At 38.7% G+C, this 21,231-nt stretch overlaps 1 protein-coding gene across 2 annotated transcripts in view; it reads left to right on the forward strand.

The window, feature by feature from the left end:
- LOC124796299 (importin-7) overlaps positions 1–21,231 on the forward strand; it is a 183,057-nt gene that overhangs the window by 119,824 nt on the left and 42,002 nt on the right. The window contains exons 16-20 of one of the 2 annotated variants that reach the window (XM_047260420.1): positions 6,891–6,983; positions 7,956–8,179; positions 8,458–8,609; positions 14,195–14,257; positions 18,792–18,907. In XM_047260420.1, coding sequence (XP_047116376.1) covers positions 6,891–6,983; positions 7,956–8,179; positions 8,458–8,609; positions 14,195–14,257; positions 18,792–18,907 — 648 coding nt within the window. The remainder of the gene's footprint in view (positions 1–6,890; positions 6,984–7,955; positions 8,180–8,457; positions 8,610–14,194; positions 14,258–18,791; positions 18,908–21,231) is intronic. The other variant, XM_047260421.1, reaches the window with a different exon arrangement.

The raw sequence follows: 21,231 nt of genomic DNA on the forward strand, positions 1-21,231 counted from the left end.
GCATATGTTTATTGTGCAATATAAGTGAAACCTTTTACATAAAAAACTGAATTGTTTCACTGAAATTGCTGGATGCAATGTGTGTGCGCAGTATGTGGCAAAAAAATCATCTGGGAAGCTACAGGTTGATACATTACATTAATACTGCATGTGACATACGCTAAAACAATTGCATGTATAAAATTCACTGCCTGCCTGTTATGTGAGTTACATTAGGCAAACTGGAAGAAATTTTAAAATGTGGTATAAGGAACACACGGAATTGAAAAGAAAACAGCATAAATAACAAAGCCACATTCACAGTTCACATTTCACAAGATAGTCACAAGGCACAATATTGAAAACAATCCTGTAATCCTTCATGCAATGAAGAAGAGCTACTTTATGGATATTTATGAAGAGAAAAAACTTGTACTCCCGTGGAAAAAGCCAAGGGAAAGGCACTAAATGAGCAATGCATTTTAAGGAGCACCAGTTTATTTGATATCTACTGCCTAGTTATTGACAACGTCCTTTAAAGATTTTCTGCAAGTTCGCAGCTGTAGCTAGTTGTTTGTAAACAAACTTTTCTAAGCAGTTGATGATGGGTCCAAACTGTACTAGTCTCAGTAGTTCCTAATGATTCAAATTTCACTTGTTGAAGGTCATACCTTGCAAGTATTTTACACTTTTAATAATTCCAAATAATTACTTCAGCTTTTATTTTAAAAATGTGCAGTTGTAATTCTGAAACACATCAGAAGTTAAGGACAAGAAAAAATTGTTTGTTTTATGACCAAAATCGATATTATTTTGTGTCAGATACATTGTTACTTTTTGCGGATTAGTTAATACTTTTGCCAAATTTGTTATTTTTTTCCTAAATTCGGTGTCTTGTTTTACCACTCTTCGGTGTCGTTTTCTATCAAAGATGGTGTTGTTTTTGCCAGATTTGGCATTTCCATGCCAACTTTGGTTTTTATTTTATTTTCCAAACTCAGTGTTGCATTTTAGTCAGATCTGATGTTGTTTTGCCAAATTCTGTGTTTTTTATTTCCCAAATTTGGTGTTTTTAAGCCAAATTTCAGTGATATTTTTGTTGTCACAAAGTTCGTTGTACAGGAAGTGAACCATCAGTTAAAGATTGTACATAGACCTCAGGCATGGGGGGAGATAAGAAGTCAAACTGCAGTTTTAACATTCAATAACTGTCGGTTTATTAGCGAAGTGCCATCCTCAGATTATGCAATTTTAATATGGCAAAATTAAAAATTTCACAGTATCTTGTAATTTATTACAGTATCAATCACTTTGCATTACTGTAGACTTATAACACTATAAAGTGAGTGTAAAAGTGCAAGTACTCACAAATTACATTACTTTTTTGGAAAAAATTCAAGCCTGGTTCACTGATATTCGTGGGAACAAAAATATCTTGTTATTTCACAACAATGAACCCAGCAGTGATGTGGGATGTTGAAGTAAATCGTTCTGAACTGTCCAAGGCTGTAAACATCTCATAGGTTGGTGGAATTTTGTTTGTATCCTCCTCCTCACTTCTTTCTAATGACCCTCCTTGCACCTTGGTCACAGCTTTTGGCATGTCAGATTCTGCAGAAGCACATACAGTAACACTGTCACATGCACTAATGAATTGCTAAAAGCCAATCCTAGGGTTCAGTGTCTTGCAGAACTGTCGGTTCATCAGGTGAAGTGGCATAGGCTAACTATTGGATATCTTCAGTGTTTCTGCGTTTCCAGACCCTGTTGTTAAAGCACTTCTATATATGATGTAGCGACACAGAGTGCCAGACTGCTGCGATGTCTTTTATTGTCAAGCAGATTCCAAATTGAGGTTGCAGTATTGTTTTCAGCAGCTCGAATTGCAGCGTTTACAAATCACTTACAATAAGCTCTATTCATGAGAGAAGTGATGCCTTGCTCCAAGGGAAGAAGGCAGCTTGTTGCATTTGGTAATAACTGGATCTTTATGTTGCTTAGATTCATATCCTGTATGTTATGGGCAGTACATATGTCCACTGTAAGACGAACATGTCTGTTTTGAGCAACCATTTGACTGTTCGGATTAAGCACTTGCAAAGTCATGTGCAGTCAGTTAGACCTTGCTTATGATGAGAGTAAATTCAAGGTAAGGTGTCCACATTTATGTTTGTAAAACAACACTTTCTCGGGTATATTAATGACCCAAGGACGAAACTTCTCGCTGCCATTCACATTACATACAAGGGCAGCAATTACGCATTGTTTGCTGTCTGCTCCACTGTGAAAATTATCACATTTTATCTCCAGGATGGAACTTGGAAAAAATTTGTAGAAAAGCCCAGTTTCAGCCATATCGAACACATCACATGAAGTGTACTTTTCCCTCATTCGATCGTATTCATGCAACAGGCTGTTCGCACTTTCTTTATCAGGTTTATTTGCTTCATTACAAATTTGTATAGATGAAATTGAATGTCCCTTTTGGAGCCAATACAGCCAACCAGCAGAACATCTGAAGTCTTCAATGCCTATGTTTTTGACAGTATCACTTGTTGTTGACTGAATCATTCTGCCACTTTAAGGTATGTCGGATGCACATACGTGATTGAACCATTTCTAGCCGTAATGTCGCAGTGTCTTCATACTTAGCGCTACAAAGTCGTTTAGACTTGTTTCTTGAACCTGATACAGCAGCATTGATGGTTTTTCTCTCTCTCAATTATCGTAGATAATGTAGATTTGGGAATTCCCAGTTGCTCTACAGTTGCTGTTTTCTTTGTACCGTGGTCCACTTCATCTAGAATCTTAAGCTCTACCTGTATAATAAAAGCTGTCTGTTTCCTCTTTGCCAATTTTTCTAAATGTTATTGAATTTATTTAAATGTACTGTACATGCTACTTATTGAGGTGATAATCATGGCCGCTGATGTACAGTATGTTAAAAGTGTGTCCGCAATGGGTAGTTAGCTTTTTTTCCTTGCAATCATTTTGGAAAAAAATTAACTCTTGAAAAATTGTAACTTTCGAAGTTTGTGTTACAATGAAATTTAATTACGCTAGGGACTGAAAAAGAGCTCGTAATTTGCATTACCTGAAATTTATGTTAATCGATAAAACTTCCCATCATCATCATTTAAGACTGATTATGCCTTTCAGCGTTCAGTCTGGAGCATAGCCCCCTTATACAGTTCCTCCATGATCCCCTGTTCAGTGCTAACATTGGTGCCTCTACTGATGTTAAACCTATTACTTCCCATAAGAAGTAATATATTCCTGCTGGGATCAATATTATTAATTTTTTTCCCCTTTATCCATGAGTTCATCTTAAGCGAGTTTGTGTTAACGGGGCTATACTGTATTAAGTTTTCATGTTTTTCATTTTTATAACATGCCCATTTTTCTCATTGTCATTGGGTACAAAATGTTTCTTAAATCTATTTGACTTTTTTACTGTTTGATAACTTACTATTTCTGTTTTATCTGAAAAACATTCAGTGTAATTGTGAAACACATCAGAAAACTCTTTCTAACCTAAACCATGTTAACAGTTTTCAAATACTGGCTTTTACGGTTTTTATAATTATGACACACACAGTTAACTTGCGATTGTATCAATATTTTGCATTTTGATACACCTGATTATGGTCTAATACAGAGGCTGAAAACGGTCATGTGAACTTAATCAAGTTAAAGAAACTGGAGCAACTTTTCATTAATTAGTAACAACACAATCCATGAAAATATGATGAACATATGCCGGAACTCAACTCTTAAAACAGTCTATAGTCTCACCACTATTTGCAGATGACATGTAATTTGAGTCATCGTCAAGTAATTAGTTTTCATCATCTACAGACTTGGCAAGGACTTTGTAAATCATTTCCACCAAACATTCTTCCTCTTCACTGCACATAAAACTCATAAAACAATTTGAATGCCAGCAAACACCTACAAAGCAAGCAACAATAACAGAGGCTTCAGAAACCTTGATTTTTCCAGTGATGTCAGTACTGCCCTCTAGGGGTCGCAGTAGGATTTACGGTGTTTGCAGACTTCATACATTTGTGGGAGCTATAAATATACTTTCAGCACCTCAGAAAATTGTCGTAACTGGCACGGTGTAACATTACATCAACTGCCTATTCCCATTCTTGCAATCGCCGTAATCGGCTGCATGCAAAGTGTTAATGCAATCTCGATTTCCGAGGACATGAATACTTAAAATACTAATAAGAAGTTTCAGAAATAGCCTCTTCATTTCTTGTCATTGATTGCTGTTGTAATTAGATATAAGTACAACACGACAAATAGACTGAATGCAACTTTATTTTGCGGTACCGTTAACATCTGGAACACAGTATGTAAGAAAGATTCTGCAGCAAGACATATAGAGAACTGAGGCTGAGTGTAGCTCAGCTGGTCTAATGTAGACTGGAGCCCATGGTGGGCCCTGAAGGTCGGTCTCTCTCTCTCTCTCTCTCTCTCTCTCTCTCTCTCTCTCTCTCTCTCTCTCTCTCACACACACACACACACACACACACACACACACACACACACACACACACACACACACACACACCTACCCCTACCCGAGGCCCCTCTGTGGATGACAGCACTGCAGCACGCATGGCCTTTTGAAAGTACGCACACACATCACTGCATTCCTTCTCTCTTAGGGAGATCAGACTCTTGAGAGGCCCTTGCTGTCCTACTCCTGCTAAGCTGGTATGCTACAGTGGGAGCGTACAGTCTGAAGTGCTTCAGGCATGGACTTCCCATGTCAAACCATATGGCAACATCGGAAATGCTGATGAGGTGTAGCAGTGTCGTTGACTGGCGCTCATGGAGTAGCTCCACCAGCCTCCTCGCCAAATGACTTGAGACAATACGAGGAGAGCAACCGATCTAAGGCAGCATGTACTTTTTAATCTGACTTTTGAACATTTGCACTAGACATTCCGCCTCACCGTTAGATTGTGAATGGAATGGTGGGACAAGGATGTGATGGATACCACAGAAATCGCAAAATGCCAAAAACTCTTGCGACGAAAATTGTGGACCATTATTGGACACTAACATCGTGGGCAAGCCTTAGAGTGAAAAGTTTTAGATGGTGGCAGTTATGGATGTGGAAATTCAATGAACGATGTACAGGAAACTAGAATATGTGTCAGTGACCAACAGCCAATATGCATTGAGAAAGGGGCCAACAAAATCCACTTGCATACAGTCCCATTTATGCAATGGTGGCGACCAAGAAGACAGTGAGGCCCGGGGAGCTGCTTGGTGCATCACACAGTGTGAACAGGAGGCAACGGGGCATGTACCGTCACTGTCCAAACTGGGCCAAAACATGTCAACGGGCCAACACTTTTGTGCGTGATACACCCCAATGATTTGCATGTAATGTACGGAGAACCTTTGAATGAAGCACTGAGATCACTATCCAAGGGGCAGCGTGGTCCGTGTCTAAAAGCGGAACACTAGCCAAAAAAGAGAATATGTCAAAAGATGTGACAATTATGGAAGGGATCAGAGACACAAGAAGGTGGTGAGTCTGGCCAACCATGTTGTACGAATGTTACAACCTTCAGCAAAACGAGATTAAAAGCTACATCCTTCGCGATCCCTGTGTTGGTCGCAGGAAAACCATCAACTTTGTGCTGTGCCGTGACATCAAGTTCAAAACAAAGCAATTCGTCCTGATCAGATCCTGGGTCGTGACCAGCCAGCAGGCGAGACAAAGCGTCGGCATTTGCACATTGATTCATAGGGCAGAAATGAATCTCGTAGTTGTAATGCGAAAGGAAAAGAGCCTAACATTGAATGTGATGTGATGCTTTATCTGGTAATGATGCAGTAGGACTGCATAAGAAAACCAATGATTCGTGATTGGTGACCAGGTAGAATTTGGTACTGTAGAGAAAAAGATGGAATTTCTTCATAGCATATACAATAGTCGACGCTTTCTTTTCTATCTGAGAGTACCTAGTTTGAGTAGGAGTCATCAGTTTTTAGGCATAAGCAATAGCCCACTCAGAGCCATTGGGATATCTATGAGTAGGGACCGGAAAGTGTAGGATCTAGTTTTTGCGAAATTCGTATCTCTCTCTCTCTCTCTCTCTCTCTCTCTCTCTCTCTCTCTCTCTCTCTCTCTCTCTCTCTCTCTTTTATGATTAGACGCATAAATTTTAGAATTTGTCATGCAGCCTGTGTGAGAACAAACAAAGCCATAGGCCAAAGGCAAGCAGGGTATTGTTAATGACATAGTTCAGGCCCGACCTCTAGTGGTATTCAATGCAACCACAGTTCAAAATATCTGCACCTAAATTTTCACCTTAAGTGTCTGCATTATACCATTTTTTCAGCTTTAGCTAACAAACAAGCATAGATGTTTCTTTGGAAATCTTGGGTCCCACAGTTGAGTACTGCATTGCATTACACAGTGTGTATTTTAAATTGACCATTCAACCACCCACGTTTATCATGGCATCAGATCACTGAGTGCATTGGTGCAGCGTTGCATTCATACACTTTTTATTTTCCAAACTGGTTCTTAGGCAGTTTATCTTCCAAACTGGGCTTTACCAGGTGATGTACGATACAAGTAACTGAAAATCGGTTAAGTTTTCAATATTTATATTCAGAAAATAAAGCTATTTCAAACTGTCTACGATAAAATAGTTCGTCTGGATACATTCTGCTCTGAAATAGCATCTATTAAGTAATTTCGCATTTTGGGGCAGAATTTCAATGTTTCATATTTGACGACATAGCACTGCTGCATGTGCCTTTAGAAAATTGTGCATATGTCACTGCAATTACAAAAAGGCTTTTAGAAACTTAGCATATTTTCATGTAGATTGCTTCCTGTGTTTATGAGATATTGATGTGTGCATTGACTCTAGGTTCTGACAGGTGATTCAGGAGAGGATCCTGAATGCCATGCAGCAAAATTGCTTGAAGTTATCATTCTGCAGTGCAAAGGACGCATAGATCAGGTATGCATTGACTTCTTTTCTACCTTGCACCTTTTGGTTATTGTTCTTGTTATCAGAATTTTTGTTAAACATTGAAGGTGTTTATGTATTCAGTGTCTGAATTCATTTGAATTTTTCATTCTTATTAATTGTCTGCTCACTTTTTTCTTCTGGAGGAAAGAGTGTATACTTCTACATTTAAAGAGAGAGTTATAAAATAGTTACTAGATTTTTAATGTAGAAATGCTTCCACGTATGTAGTTTGCACGACTGATTTCTGGTAAAACAAAAAATTTCCGCTTTTAAAGTGGGCTCATACTAATTATGAGAGGAAAACAAAAAGTGGCAGTATCTGTTAGATTACAATGTAAACACATTGTATGCTGAGTTGACGTGGAAGTGCAGTCAGGTGAACAAGGCAGTTCGTTTGTAATCACTGTACCTATACAATATTTCCATATCCATAACATATATCAAAAACAGCACCTTGAGAATGATGTGATTGGACATAGATGTACTAAATTTTTTTGTGTCATCCACTGTATGTGATTTGTGGATAAATTTATATACAAAGCCACTTGAACAAGCTGCATGTCTTGTTAAGAAATATATGTTACTGATAAATATGATACACATATTTTATTATTTGATAATTTCTTTCAGCACAACCTTTTTTTTCTGATCAGATTTGTGTTCATAACAACACACAGCAATTAGTATTAAATTTTGTAGGTGCATTATTTCCACCTTGAAATTGAAATTTACCAGTTCTGTCACAGGAATACCAGCTGGACACAATTTTATTTAATGTGTGACTTAAAAAATATTGGTAACTGAAATTTATTTTTTTGTATGTAGAGTATTTATGAAGGTAGCGGTTGTGCTCTTTTGAATAAACACACAGAATTGCTACCTATCTTGCAGTAGTATTTTTAAATCATTTCTTATGGAAAAATATTATTTTCACTAATTTATTTATCTGTTTTCCTCCAGTGCATACCATCCTTTGTAGAGCTTGTGCTTCAGCGGCTGACTCGTGAAGTTAAAACATCTGAATTACGAACTATGTGTTTGCAAGTTGTGATAGCAGCACTGTACTATAATCCACAACTTCTTTTTGAAACTTTGGAGAAACTTCAAATGGTCGTTTCACCAACTGAATCAATTACATCCCACTTTGTGAAGCAGTGGATACATGATACAGATTGCTTTTTAGGGTAAATTTTCTTATTTGTTTGTATAATATTAAATAGATAAGTATTGCCTATTAAATTAAGTGAAAAGTTGCGGTGGGGGGTCTTATAAGTAATAGATGTAGATGGATGTTGAAGTTGTCTGCTTTTATACACAATGTGTGTAGGGCATGCTGAAAATATGTATGTCTTATTCGAATGAGGAATTTAAAGTGCATCTTCAATACGTCGTGAAAACCTCTCTTTGCTCTAGCTTGCCTGTACCCCACATATTACAGCACACTTTTCTTTTGCTTCTGCAGATTACATGACCGGAAGCTGTGTGTTCTGGGATTGTGCACTCTATTGAGCACAACAGGTGCTGCTCGTTCTGTAGCATTACCAAATGAATGTGCATCACAGATAATTCCTTCACTTATTCTTCTATTTGATGGGCTGAGGAGAGCATATGTTGGTGAGTTCAAAACACAAGAAAAGCTTTGTCTGTGGTATGGTGTTTCAAAATGTAATACATATATGCAGGTCCAATTATTAAGTTTTCATGCAGGAAAAAAGAAAGGAAAAAAAAAAAACAGAAAAATACAACTATTCCCCAATTGCTTATCAATTTTTTTGTACTGCGTGTATTGTATTATTAATGTGTTGTGCTTTCCTAAGTGTCAAATGTTAAATTATGATCATGATGCGTAGAAAGGGTTCTACATTGTAAGATAAATAGTTATGATATAATGTTCTTGCAATAAGTTGTACAAAAGTGAACGACTGACGAGCAGTGAAGTTTTTGAGATTTTTGAGTCTTATTTTCAGTAATTGATCAAGGTGAGAAAGCAAATAGAGAGAGACTGTGACAAAACTTCTGTACAACATACCCAGTAAGAATTTATCCAGGTCAGGTCTATGAACATAGTCAGGACAGAACTCTCAAGCTTGACTCATATATAATATTACTGAAGCAACTTGCATAATTTTGTGGTTAAGTCATTGTTGAATGCAGTGATTAATTTGTTCAATATAAGCTTGTTCAAGGTGCTCTCAATACAACATAACACTGCAAAACGATAAACAACTATATTTGGAACAGCTCAAGTACAGTACAAAATGTTCATAAGTGTAATAGTTAAGTAACAAACAACAGCATAACCAAATTAATGGCAAATCAGAGTATAAAAGTGCAGTACAATAGAATGACTGTAAACAGTTTGAGCGATGAAGTGTGTTTATGAGCTGCTGTGTTGGCTTTAGATGGGAGCCATAATTCACAGAATTAGCAGTGGCACTAGCATGACACCAGGACACGCACCTGAGACTGTACACTGAGTTGATGTCTCTGGTGCCACTCTTGGAGGCTGGCCACATAATGTGCATCCGGCTGGATTGACAAGGCTCAGCACACCGTGCCATGCTGAGCTCTTCATCAGTGGGAGCAGTAGTGCCGTATGTTGCGCAGATTGTGATCGCTGAGGTGTAAAGCAACTATGGTCTAGTTGTGGCTGGAAGATTCAGTGGTATCTACAGCTGGGTAATGCCTTGGAAATGCCAGCCAAAAAGTGCAGTAACCCAGTGGGTTACAGGAGTCCTTCCCTCTTACGGAGGCAGGAAGCTGTCCAGTGAAGCATGGCCTCGCGCCATGCGGAATGTCAGGAGATTGGTGGGGGGGGGGGGGGGGGGGACTCTGACAGGTACAAGATAACCATGTTGGCAGACTGACTCGGTGAGGTGACGAGCTCACTGTGTGCAGATGCTGGTGCCTAAGACCAGAATTGGCCGCAATGGTGACAGCCACATTGTGACCTGGGCAGTGGCTGGGTGAAAGTCGGTGAAGCCGGTGCGGGCACCGTGTCCACATCGGGCTCAAGAGAGTGTGGTTGCCACTTGTAGCAATGGACCTGTAGGGACTTACGTAGTGGCAACATCAGTGGGGCCAGTGGTTTCGTTGAATGATGAAGCGGACTGCAGCTAGAGGCACTACAGCTGGTAGACCTGCGGCAGAGTTCAGTAACAGGAGTGACAAGTTTTCAGCTGGGAGTGAGTTGCAGATTGTGGTGAAAGACAAAGATGTTGGGGGGCAGGTAAGAAGAGCTGTGACTGGCATTCCAATGAAGAAATTGGAAAATCAGAACAGTGTAAGATAGGGGTTGTAGCAAGTGGAGGCAGCCACCTGCCGATGCTACGGAGGTGGAGCCGATTCTGACGATGGGCAACCATTCTGTTGCCTTCATCGAATGTGAAGACTCGGTGACCTTTCTTCTCAGTAATGACAGCTGGGATCCATTTTTCGTGTTGTCCAAAGCTGCATATGTCTGCAGCTAGAGGCTTGGCGAGAGCAGTACAGGTCATGCTTCAGGAGGACAATCAGCAGGGTGCAGGGATGCAGCTATGTGGCAGCTCTGTCAGACTCTTGTCCTCGAATGGTGTGGCCCTGTAGGAACTGAGAAGAAATGTCAAAGATTCATCTACAGGAAATTATTCACTGTAATTTTTGTTTGACATTAATGTGCATATTAGCCACCCTGCTTTACAGTTTGACTTAGGGTGGAACAGCAGAGATTTGATATGCTGGACATCACTCAGCTGACAAATATTTTCAAACATTGGGGTTCGGAAGTGAGATCCATTTTCTGTTACAAATGTGTGTGGGAGGCCTTCAATTTGGAAGATTATTGAGAGTGCCTTTACTGTAGTCTCTGTGTTCGTGGAGTAGCCGTTTGTGATGTAAGTGGATTTTGAATATGCATCGATGACACACAGCCAGTTGGTGTCTAAAAAGCACTCCGTCTTCAGGCCACAAGTGGACCATCGGGACCATCCGACCGCCGTGTCATCCTCAGTTGAGGGTGCGGATAGGAGGGGCATGTGGTCAGCACACCACTCTCCCAGTCGTTATGATGGTTTTCTTTGACCGGAGCCACTACTGTTCGGTTGAGTAGCTCCTCAATTGGCATCACGAGGCTGAGTGCACCCCAAAAAATGGCAACAGCGCATGGTGGCTGGATGGTCACCCACCCAAGTGCCGGCCACGCCCGACAGCGCTTAACTTCGGTGATCTCATGGGAACTGGTGTATCCCCTGCGGCAAGGCCGTTGCCTGGTCTAAAAAGGGGCCTTCAAAATCCAAATCGATTTGTTCCTGTGGCTGTGTGGGTGTTGCATTGTGAAAAATAGTGTTTAGATGAAGCTTGTCGTGTTGCACATTGTTGCTCTGTTTGCTGATTGATGCCCAATCAGTAAACCTGTAACATGTTTGTGTATATCTATCCACTATGAATTGATATTTTATTGGGGATATGTTGTTTGCTGTAGCTGACGAGCCAGCCTGATGTAGGAGTTAAGGGCAGTGCACCTAGCTGAAAATAAGTGTGGTAATTTAGGGTGGAGGCTGCTGCTCCCTTATATACCAATTACGGAATTTGCTTGTTGCTGAGTTACGAAAAGTTTGCTTGGTGCTGTATCTATAGCTTGAACATCTGAAATCACTGAGTTAATATCTATTGGTTGCTCGTATCGAAGAGATTATGGAAGGTGCATGTGTTGCATACATTTAATGAGATACCCATGTCTATTGCATTGTGACGGTCCATCCGGGCAGTCATAACAAGAATGTTTGAAAAAACAGTTCGTGCAAGATGGGAATGCACACCAGTTCCTGAGTCAAGACACAATGCATGTCGTCCGCTGGTGCTTAGACGCTGCTCACCATTGTCAATGCTGAATTGCTGCTGCTGCTGCTGCAACCACCTCATCTGATCTGCCATAACGACTACCTGGTACTGTAGTTACTGCTGCCCCCATCAGCCTAAGTGTCTGAATGTTGGCCTGCTGCTTGCTCAACTTTGAATGACTGAGGTTAAGCACTTCTTTCAGAATAGAATTGTCAAATTGCTAGGTGCTCTGCCTGACTTTGTTATTGGGGTGCTGCTCTAATAATTGGATCACAGGTCATTACATAAGTATGTCAGTTTTTAGTTTTAGAAATTGTGAAGCAACATTTCCTGCATTACCATTGCAGTTCCGGCACACAGGCGTGGTAGGTTCAGCTTGGCTGTTTATGGAATTGGTAGAATTTGACTTCAGAGCAAATCGCATGGCACTGATGATTACTATGAAGGTAGGCATTCAGCAGATTACCCATTTCTTCAAACGATAGCATGGCAGGTTCGGTTAAGAGGACCAATTTGCATAATAAGTGATAAGTATGCAGCTTTGCCAAAGACAGCAAAAGATTTAATGGTGCCAGTATCACTCACCTGAAAGGCGGTGAAATGTTGATGTAATCGCTGTCCGTAAGTGTCCCATCCTCAGAAGGCAGAAACAGTCATGGTTAAGTGGATTGCCACTTGGATAGCTGCTTTGTGAGCAAAGCCTGCTGGCACATTTGCCTTAGAGTTGATACTGCAGGATCTGATGCAGTAAATGCCTCCATGGCTGAGGCTGTCTGAATCATTGTCTGCTGTTGCAATGCAAATGTTACTGAGACAACCACTAATGGCAAACACTGGTCGGATCGACTTCGCTGCCAATTGTGTTTTGACTCTCAATATTGTAAAACAATAAACAGTTATATTCGGAAAAGTACAAGTGCAGTACTAAACATTCACGAGCATAATAGTCATATTAGAGGGCAGACTAACAGTGTAACAAAGTTATAGCCAAACAAACTACCATAGCATAGTACGGTAGAATGACAGTAAACAGTGGAAGCAATAAAGTATGTATCTGAGCTGCTGCATCAGCTTTTAATAGGAGTTGTAGTTTGGAGAATTAGCCTGGTGCTAGAATTGTGCTGGCATGCTCATCTTCAGCTGTACATTTGTCATCATATGCGGTGCTGCTCTTGGCGACCAGTCCCATCATTGTGCCTCTGGGTGGATTAGCGAGCACCAGGCAGCATGGCGTGTTGACTTTCGTGCCAGGAGTAGCAACTATGTAGTGTGCTGGTCCCACATTACTGCTCAGTCTCTATCTTATCTTGATCAGGCAAGTTATTAAATAAACTGCAACATTTTTTTTCATAATGAGACTACAAGCGATTTCCTGTGAACGCCATGTCTGCCTGAGGTGTGCGCTGCTCTACAATTTAAACAAGTTGGCAAAACATGCAACTTTCATAATATTTCTTCCTTTTCTGTGTTTGACTACTTACCACTGGTGGTGGTTGTGGTTGTGTTGAAGGTTACCTTTGGTTGGAGTTTCCAAGATCCTCAGGCTGATGGTAGCATGTTAGCTGATGATTATAGGCATGATTGTGTTTTCTTTGTCTGTAAATGTACCTTTTCTTGTACATAAAAATATTTGTTGCTGAGAGAGCTACATTTTGGTTTGCGGTGTAGAAAAATCAGGTTCTGACGTGGGGGATGAAAACTTCGCCTGAATGCGTATTCTGATTAGAGAGTTGAGCAGCTAGGTCTGATCTCTTTACCATTGGGACCATTGATGGAAGTGGAAAAACAAGTTATTGCAAATTTCTGTTGTCAACAGATCAGCGACTATCGTTATCTTAGTTCAATCACCTTTTTAGTAACTGAGCTCCTTGGCATTAGAGTTTGTATAGAATTCACGCCTGCAGCTGCCGCTCCAGTCTTTGCAGTTATGTTAAGTGGATGGCATATGATCACCACAGTGGTTTCATAGATGCTAAACTCAGCATTTGAAACCAGAGCTGCTAATATTAATTGGACGTTCCGTCTAAGTAGTCTGCGTAAGGCTGTGTGCATATTGTTCTATTACCCCCCCAAGGAAGATGTTTCATCATATGGCATGCTTATCTGTCAATGTGATATTGATTAAAAACGTGAAGTTTGGAATGTACAGGATGCACAATTATGATTAAACAAAAAAACTGGAAAACATTACTGTGGGCTGAATGTGCTCATTACTCACAATCACATTGTGAAGTGCAAAAAACAAAAAAAAGTATCGGATTTTAAACACACACTGAAACATATATTTAGTGTAATACGAAGCAATAATGTCTGCTTGAGAGATAATGAGGTTTGAAACACAACTTTTGCTTGTGTGTTTAATGAAACATCCCATGTTCCAGCAAAGGCTCAAGAAGGTGAAGAGGAAGCAGAAGATGAAGAGGATGAAACTGACATTGATCAAGGTGATTACTTTTTGTGCTAACATGAACATTTTCCTTTTCATTACATTGAAATATTATGTGTCTTTTTCAGTAATTGTTTACCATCTTAAGTTTGAATGAACCACTTATTTAGACTACAATTTATTTATATGAATTGATAATTTATGAGACAATATACTCCACTTTATTTATATTTATATGAATTCATAAGTTGTTAGACAAAATTTCTTTCCATTAATTACCTTAAAGAGGCAAAATGTGTAATACCACCAATAAATGCATCAACAAATAGAAAAGTAAAAAGGGATACACTACCTAGCTTTTGGAATTAATAGTTCCTTGATCAGAGAGCTGTGTGGAATGAAGGAACTATTAGTTCTGAAAGCTTGGTAATATGTCTCTTTTTTTTTTTGTGTCTATCAGCAGTGCTATAAATATCACTTCCTTGAGAAAAGCAATGGCCAGCAATTGTCTCGTAATTTTAGTTTTATCAATTGAATTTTCCCTTGATACAATTATGTGTGTGCAGGGGCAGGAAAGTCGTTTTATTTTATGACCACATTCAGTGTTATTTTCTGGCCATTTAGGTATTATTTTCTGGTCATTTCGGTGTTACTTTTTATCTTCTGTTAGATTTGGTGTTATATTTATGCCAAATCTGGTCTTATTTTTTGCAATTTCTGTTCTTTTTGTCAATTTTAGTGATTTTTTTTTTGCCAAAGTTGGCATTATCTGCGAACTTTTCTATGTTTTTTGCTGATTTTGGTATTATATTTTTCATTTTTCAGTGTAAATTTTTGACAGGTTTTGAGTTGCCCCTTTTCTTACACCCCACCCCATGTTCGGTGCTATTTTTGACGTCATTTCATAGCTGGTTATGCAGGAAATGAATTGTGATTTTAAGATTACAGGAATATGTGACCCTCAGCCGGAAGGCAAGAGAGATTTCAACATCATTCAATAACTATCATTTACGAATATTTGTGAACTGTCATCCTCAGGCTTATCTATTTTTAATGCAGTTTTTCTTAAAAATCACCAATTTTGCTTTATTTTGCTAAAAGCCACCAACTTTGTGTTATCATTTATCCAAAATTTTCCTGTCCATGTGTGTATGAACTGATGTTTATTTGTGAAATCAGTTGCCACAATTCAGCATCATTTCTGTATTGCGGAGGAAGAGTTGTTCAATTTCAGATACATTTTTAATTAGGGATTTCCCACAATATATTCCATTTTATTTGGAGGCTTCACTCAATTTGTGGCATAATTTGAAGATCTCCAGTTTGTCCAGTGTCACAAAAACCTCATACATTGCTTAAAAGGAGAGATCCTCAGCAGTGGGATTGACTTCTTAAAATCATCTATACAGTGATATAGGTTAAGGTCCCAGGTATCAAACTCTGCTACCATTGAGTGTGGTGGGCACTTGTTTCCAAGTAGTAGACAGAGAATGTTTCAAAATTTCTCATGCAGCTCTTTAGCTTTATAAAAGGGAAATTTAATTGACTGTTTCTGCATTGTAATGGTTGTGGGTTTGAATCTCATCAGGTGTTTTGAAACTTTTCAAATCTTTATCAAAAAGATTTTAATCCTTAGCTTTATCCAACTAACTGGGTTAAATGTCTATTTCTATTTATTTTTGTTATTTTAATAAACATATTAATTTCTTCAATTTGCTGTCCTTTTTTCCTTCCTGCCATGCTTTTTCCACTTGATCTCTGTGCATATGAATTTAATTATTTTTATTTATTTATTGTAATATTTAAACAATGTAAAAAGCCAATGTATTGGTTAAAAAATGAAAGAAAAAATAATCTGTTTACATTGACTGTGCAATTGTGTCAAAAATGTGTTTTTTGTTATATTTTTTGTTTCAAGATGTACAGTTTTTGTTTTTCGTTACAAGATGTACATTTTTTGGGTGGTTAACATCATAAAAACATTCAAATCTCCAATAATTATTTCACTTTGGTCAAGTAAAGCAGACGACGATTTCAACAAAAGAAGTGATTGTACATGAAGTGAATGAAAATGAAGAATGGAAATAATGATGTCAGTAACATGGGAAAAAATGTGGGATGTTGAAACAGAAAGCATTAAACCGAAGTTAATACATAAAAATAATTAAAATTGCTTGCACAAAGTTTCCAAGTGGAGAAAGCACAGTTGGAAGAAGAAATGAGTCATTTGAAGAAATTGTGTTGATTACAATGATGTGACAAAAGAATAGATATAAAATATAAGTCTAACCCAATCAGTTGAATAAAAATAACGATTAAAGTCATTTCAATGAAGATTAAAAAAAAATATATTTCAAAGAATCTGACAAAGTACGAACCCTCAACCTCTTGCATGTGAGTCACGGGACTTGATCTTTAAACTACACAGTCAGTCTGTTACAGGTCCAGTTTTTAAAGCTGAAGAGTATCAATCAAAAATCAGAACGGTTTCCACCGCCTCCATCCCCTTGTGTTTCATCCTCTTCCACTAACTAGTAGCACTTACACCTCCATTAGTTGTTGGATATTTTTCAGTGTTGGTCTTCCCCTACAGTTTTTACTCTCCACAGGACCCTCTATCATGATGAAAATTATTCCCTGATACAAGCACATGTTCTATCATGCTAACCATTGTTCTTGAGAATGTTCTTTACATATTTCTATTCACCCTGAATCTGCAGATAACCACCTTAATTCTTACTGGTCCACCTAATTTTCGGCATTCTTCTATAGCATTGCATCTCAAGTGCTTAGATGCTTTTCTTCCTAGCTTTTCCTAAGGCCCTGAGTCAATTCCATACAGTGCTGCCTTTCAGATGTTCATTCTCAGAAATTTCTTCCACAAATTAAGACCAATGTTTGATACTAGGAGGCTTCTTTTGGCCAGGAATGCCCTCTTTGCCTGTGTGTGTCAGCTCTTTTATGTTGTTCTTGTCTATCATATGTTATCTTGCTTCAGAGGTAGCAGAGTTTCTTCACTTCATCTACTTCATTCTCCAATTGTGATGTTAATTTTATCACTAATTTCATTTCTACTACTCATCACTTTTGTCTACTCCGACTTACTCTCAAGTTCATATTCTGTGCTTAATAGACTGTTAATTTTATTCAGCACATCCTGCAGTTCTTTCTAAGTTCCAGTGAGGATAGTAATGTCATCTGAAAATCTTATGATAATGTGTCCAAAAGTGTGAAAATTACTAGAAAGTATTCTAATAGAATATAAACAAAAGAATCATACCTGAATGAGTAACTGAAGAGATGGAATGGATGTCATTTAATCTGCTGTGTATGATCCCTTCCTCTTGCTACTACTGGGAAGTTGTTGTTCGTTTACAGCAGCTCTGTAGGTGGGTAGATACCTTCTTCATATGTGAATAAATAATTCCTTTGTGGTAAATTTTTCCTCTCTAACAATTTCAGTGTCTGATGTTGCAACCTTTTGAGTTGAAATTTGTGTTTTTTAGAGGATACACAGGAAAAACTGTTCATATTCTGTGCTGTACCAAGAAATTTACTTTTATAGTGTTCTTATTATATTTGTATGAATTGCTATAGAGTAGATTATCATGTCTTGTTGAATAAATACCAAAAATATTATAGATCACACCCAGTGTTGTACTATAAGATGATAATCATGTATTCCTCACATACCTCCTACCCATGAAAATTGAGAGAAAGTAGAGTTGCCCCCAATTGTAACTCTCTCTCTCTCTCTCTCTCTCTCTCTCTCTCTCTCTCTGTCTGTGTGTGTGTGTGTGTGTGTGTGTGTGTGTGTGTGTGTGTGTGTGTGTTTGCCAGTCCACATCTGGCTTTTATTCCTAGATTTTCCTAAGGCCCTGAATTAATTCCATACAGTGCTGCCTTTCAGATGTACATTCTCAGAAATTTCTTCCACAAAGTAAGACCAAGTTTCAAAGCACCATTCAGTAGGTACTCACTCTTTATGTGTATTTCTACCACAGAAGATTACATACTCTCCACACACATAATATAACATATGTTGTCGATGACCATTTGAAATCCAATGCAAGAGTCGTACACAAGTTTTGTTGCAAAATTGAATTCCAGACATCTGCAATGGAAACTATGTAGTATATGCTGTTAGTGCCTCCACTTTATTTGATGGCAGATTTTAACATTTTTCATTGCCAATTTTGATGTTACCATTTATCATCTCTTGAGTTACATTCTGCGACCTTAATTCTTCTTTTTGTACCACATAGTTGTTTAGCTTCTTTGCTATTTCCTTCATTGTGTACATGGCATTGCACTCTCTCTTTCTGAGGTGGTCCCCGACTTGCATGGAGACACAACATGTTGCAGGCTCCATCCACATACCCTTCAATAAAAGTTGGTTTCAGTGTTTTTGATTAGCTCTCATTTAATGTGTTTCAGAAATTAGGGCTGTCACAATCCTTTAAATGTGAGCACAGGGCGTATGAAAGCACATAAGTGAGATTCATGTAGATTGCAAATGCAACAAACACAGAAATGTTGCGGTGCATTCACTGTTTTTAAATGTTTCATTCATGGCATTTTTTTGTTTTCAGAAATTTTATCAAGTGATGAGGATGATATAGATGAAGCTCATCAAGAATATCTGGAAAACATCGAAGATAAAGTACATAAAGCTAATTCACCATTCACTATTACTACTAGTATTCAGGTAGCCATGATGATGCTTTTACTAATATTTAAAATTTCAAAGCCTAGTTATAGTTTTATTGTTTTTACTTGTAAAATATTGAACGCTTCAAAATTATTAGCACTAAAATGCATGTTTTAATAAGTACAAATGGTTTTTGTTAAAAAAGTGATCATCCTAACAAATTATGTGGTTGGTTTGTCTGTGTGCATTTTGCATAAGAAAACTTGCACTTGAGTTCACTACTTGCCTGTTGAGAAGGTTGGCTTATAAGCTCATAATATTACTTATAATCACATCAAATAAATTTTAAAAAAATGCATCACATCGGTTCTGAGAGTTCCAGAACCTGTACAGAAAATTGGGATAGAGATCAACATAAACATTATTTCCGCCCCCTTTTATTGCTCATGAAAACCATACATTGCATGTTGTACCGCCATACAGCGAGACCTTCAGAGTTGGTGGTCCAGATTGCTGTACACACAGATACCTCTAATATCCAGTAACATGTCGTCTTGCATTGATGCAGGCCTGTATTCGTTGTGGCATACTATCCACAAGCACTGTTGGTCAAGATTGTCCCACTCCTCAATGGCGATTTGGCATAGATCCCTCAGAGTGGTTGGTGGGTCATGTTGTCCATAAACAACTCTTTTCAATCAATCCCAAACATGTTCGATAGGGTTCATGTCTGGAGAATTTGCTGACCACTGTACTTGAGCGATGTCGTTATACTGAATGAAGTCATTCACAAGATGTGTACGATGGGGGCACGAATTGTCATTCATTAAGACGAATGCCTCTCAAATATTCTGCCGATATGGTTGCATTATCGATCGAAGGATGGCATTCACGAATCTTACAGCCATTATGTCGCCTTCCGTGACCACCAGCGCTGTACGTCAGCCCCACATAACGCCATCCCCAAAACATTAGGGATCCTCCACCTTGCTGCACTCGCTGGACAGTGTGTCTAAGGCATTCAGCCTGATCTTGTAGCCTCCAAATATGTCTCCGATTATTGTCTGGTTGAAAACATATGCGACACTCATCGGTGAAGAGAATGTGATGCGAGTCCTGAGCAGTCCATTTGGCATGTTGTAGGGCCCATCTGTACCGCACTGCATGGTGTCGTGGTTGCAAAGATGGACCTCGCCATCTACGTTGGGAGTGAAATTTCGCATCTTGCAATCTGTTGCGCACAGTTTGAGTTGTAACGCAACGTCCTGTGGCTGCACAAAAAGCATTATTCAACATGGTGGCTTTGCTGTCAGGGTTCCTGCAAGCCATAACCCGTAGGTAGCGGTCATCCACTGCAGCAGTAGCCCTTGGGTGGCCTGAACGAGACATGTCGTCGACAGTTCCTGCCTGTCTGTATCTCCTCCATGTCCGAACATCATCACTTTGGTTCACTCCGAGATGCCTGGACACTTCCATTGTTGATAGCCCTTCATAGCACAAAGTAACAACACGAGCCGTGTACCTCCTTCCTGGTGGAATGACTGGAACTGATTGGCTGTCGGACCCCCTCTGTCTAATACAGGCTGCTCATGTATGGTTGTTTACATCTTTGGACGGGTTTAGTGACATCTCTGAACAGTCAAAGGGACTGTGTCTGTTGTACAATATCCACAGTCAATGTCTTTCTTCAGGAGTTCTGGGAACTGGGGTGATGCAAAACTTTTTTTGATGTGTTTATTTTGACCTAAATCCTCTTATTGCTGTGTTCATATAATACCTGTGTTCATGTTCTTATAAATTATTTTTCACATTTAACTGCAAAAGCTTGGTTACAAAGTAACTGAAATTTTTGCATGAAATTTCTAACTTCACATAAGCTAAAATATATTAATCATTTGGCTGCTTGATTTCTTTACAGTAATATATGGGTCATACCCTGTTTAGTTACCGTGTGTATTTGTGTTGGAGTTTTTTCGCTGCTCTTGAAATAGCATATGTGGTTGTGAATGCACAGATGGGATATGGTAGCTAAGACTAACATGTGGTGTGGCTCTAGAACGTATAATTATTCCTACATCTTGGTGTAATTTCACATGATTCCTTTCAATAATTTTGAGCGTATTGGTGTGTAGTTTTGTAACATCATGAATGATTGCTATTTCGTCAGTCCATGTACCCAAGTCTTAAGAATTACTAACTGACAGTAATCTTTGTCATTTTACTTAGGTACTGTCATTTCGTTATTTGATATACGCATAGCTGCCTACTCAAAATCACATACAAATTACTGAAAGGGTTAATTCTCAATCTTGTCGATGATATGACATATAAAATACCCCAGTTGAGAAGTCTGATTTAGAAAGACAAAAGAAAGCACTAAT

The sequence above is a fragment of the Schistocerca piceifrons genome, chromosome 4 (genome assembly GCF_021461385.2).
Source record: "Schistocerca piceifrons isolate TAMUIC-IGC-003096 chromosome 4, iqSchPice1.1, whole genome shotgun sequence".
Classification (NCBI taxonomy): Eukaryota; Metazoa; Arthropoda; class Insecta; order Orthoptera; family Acrididae; genus Schistocerca; species Schistocerca piceifrons.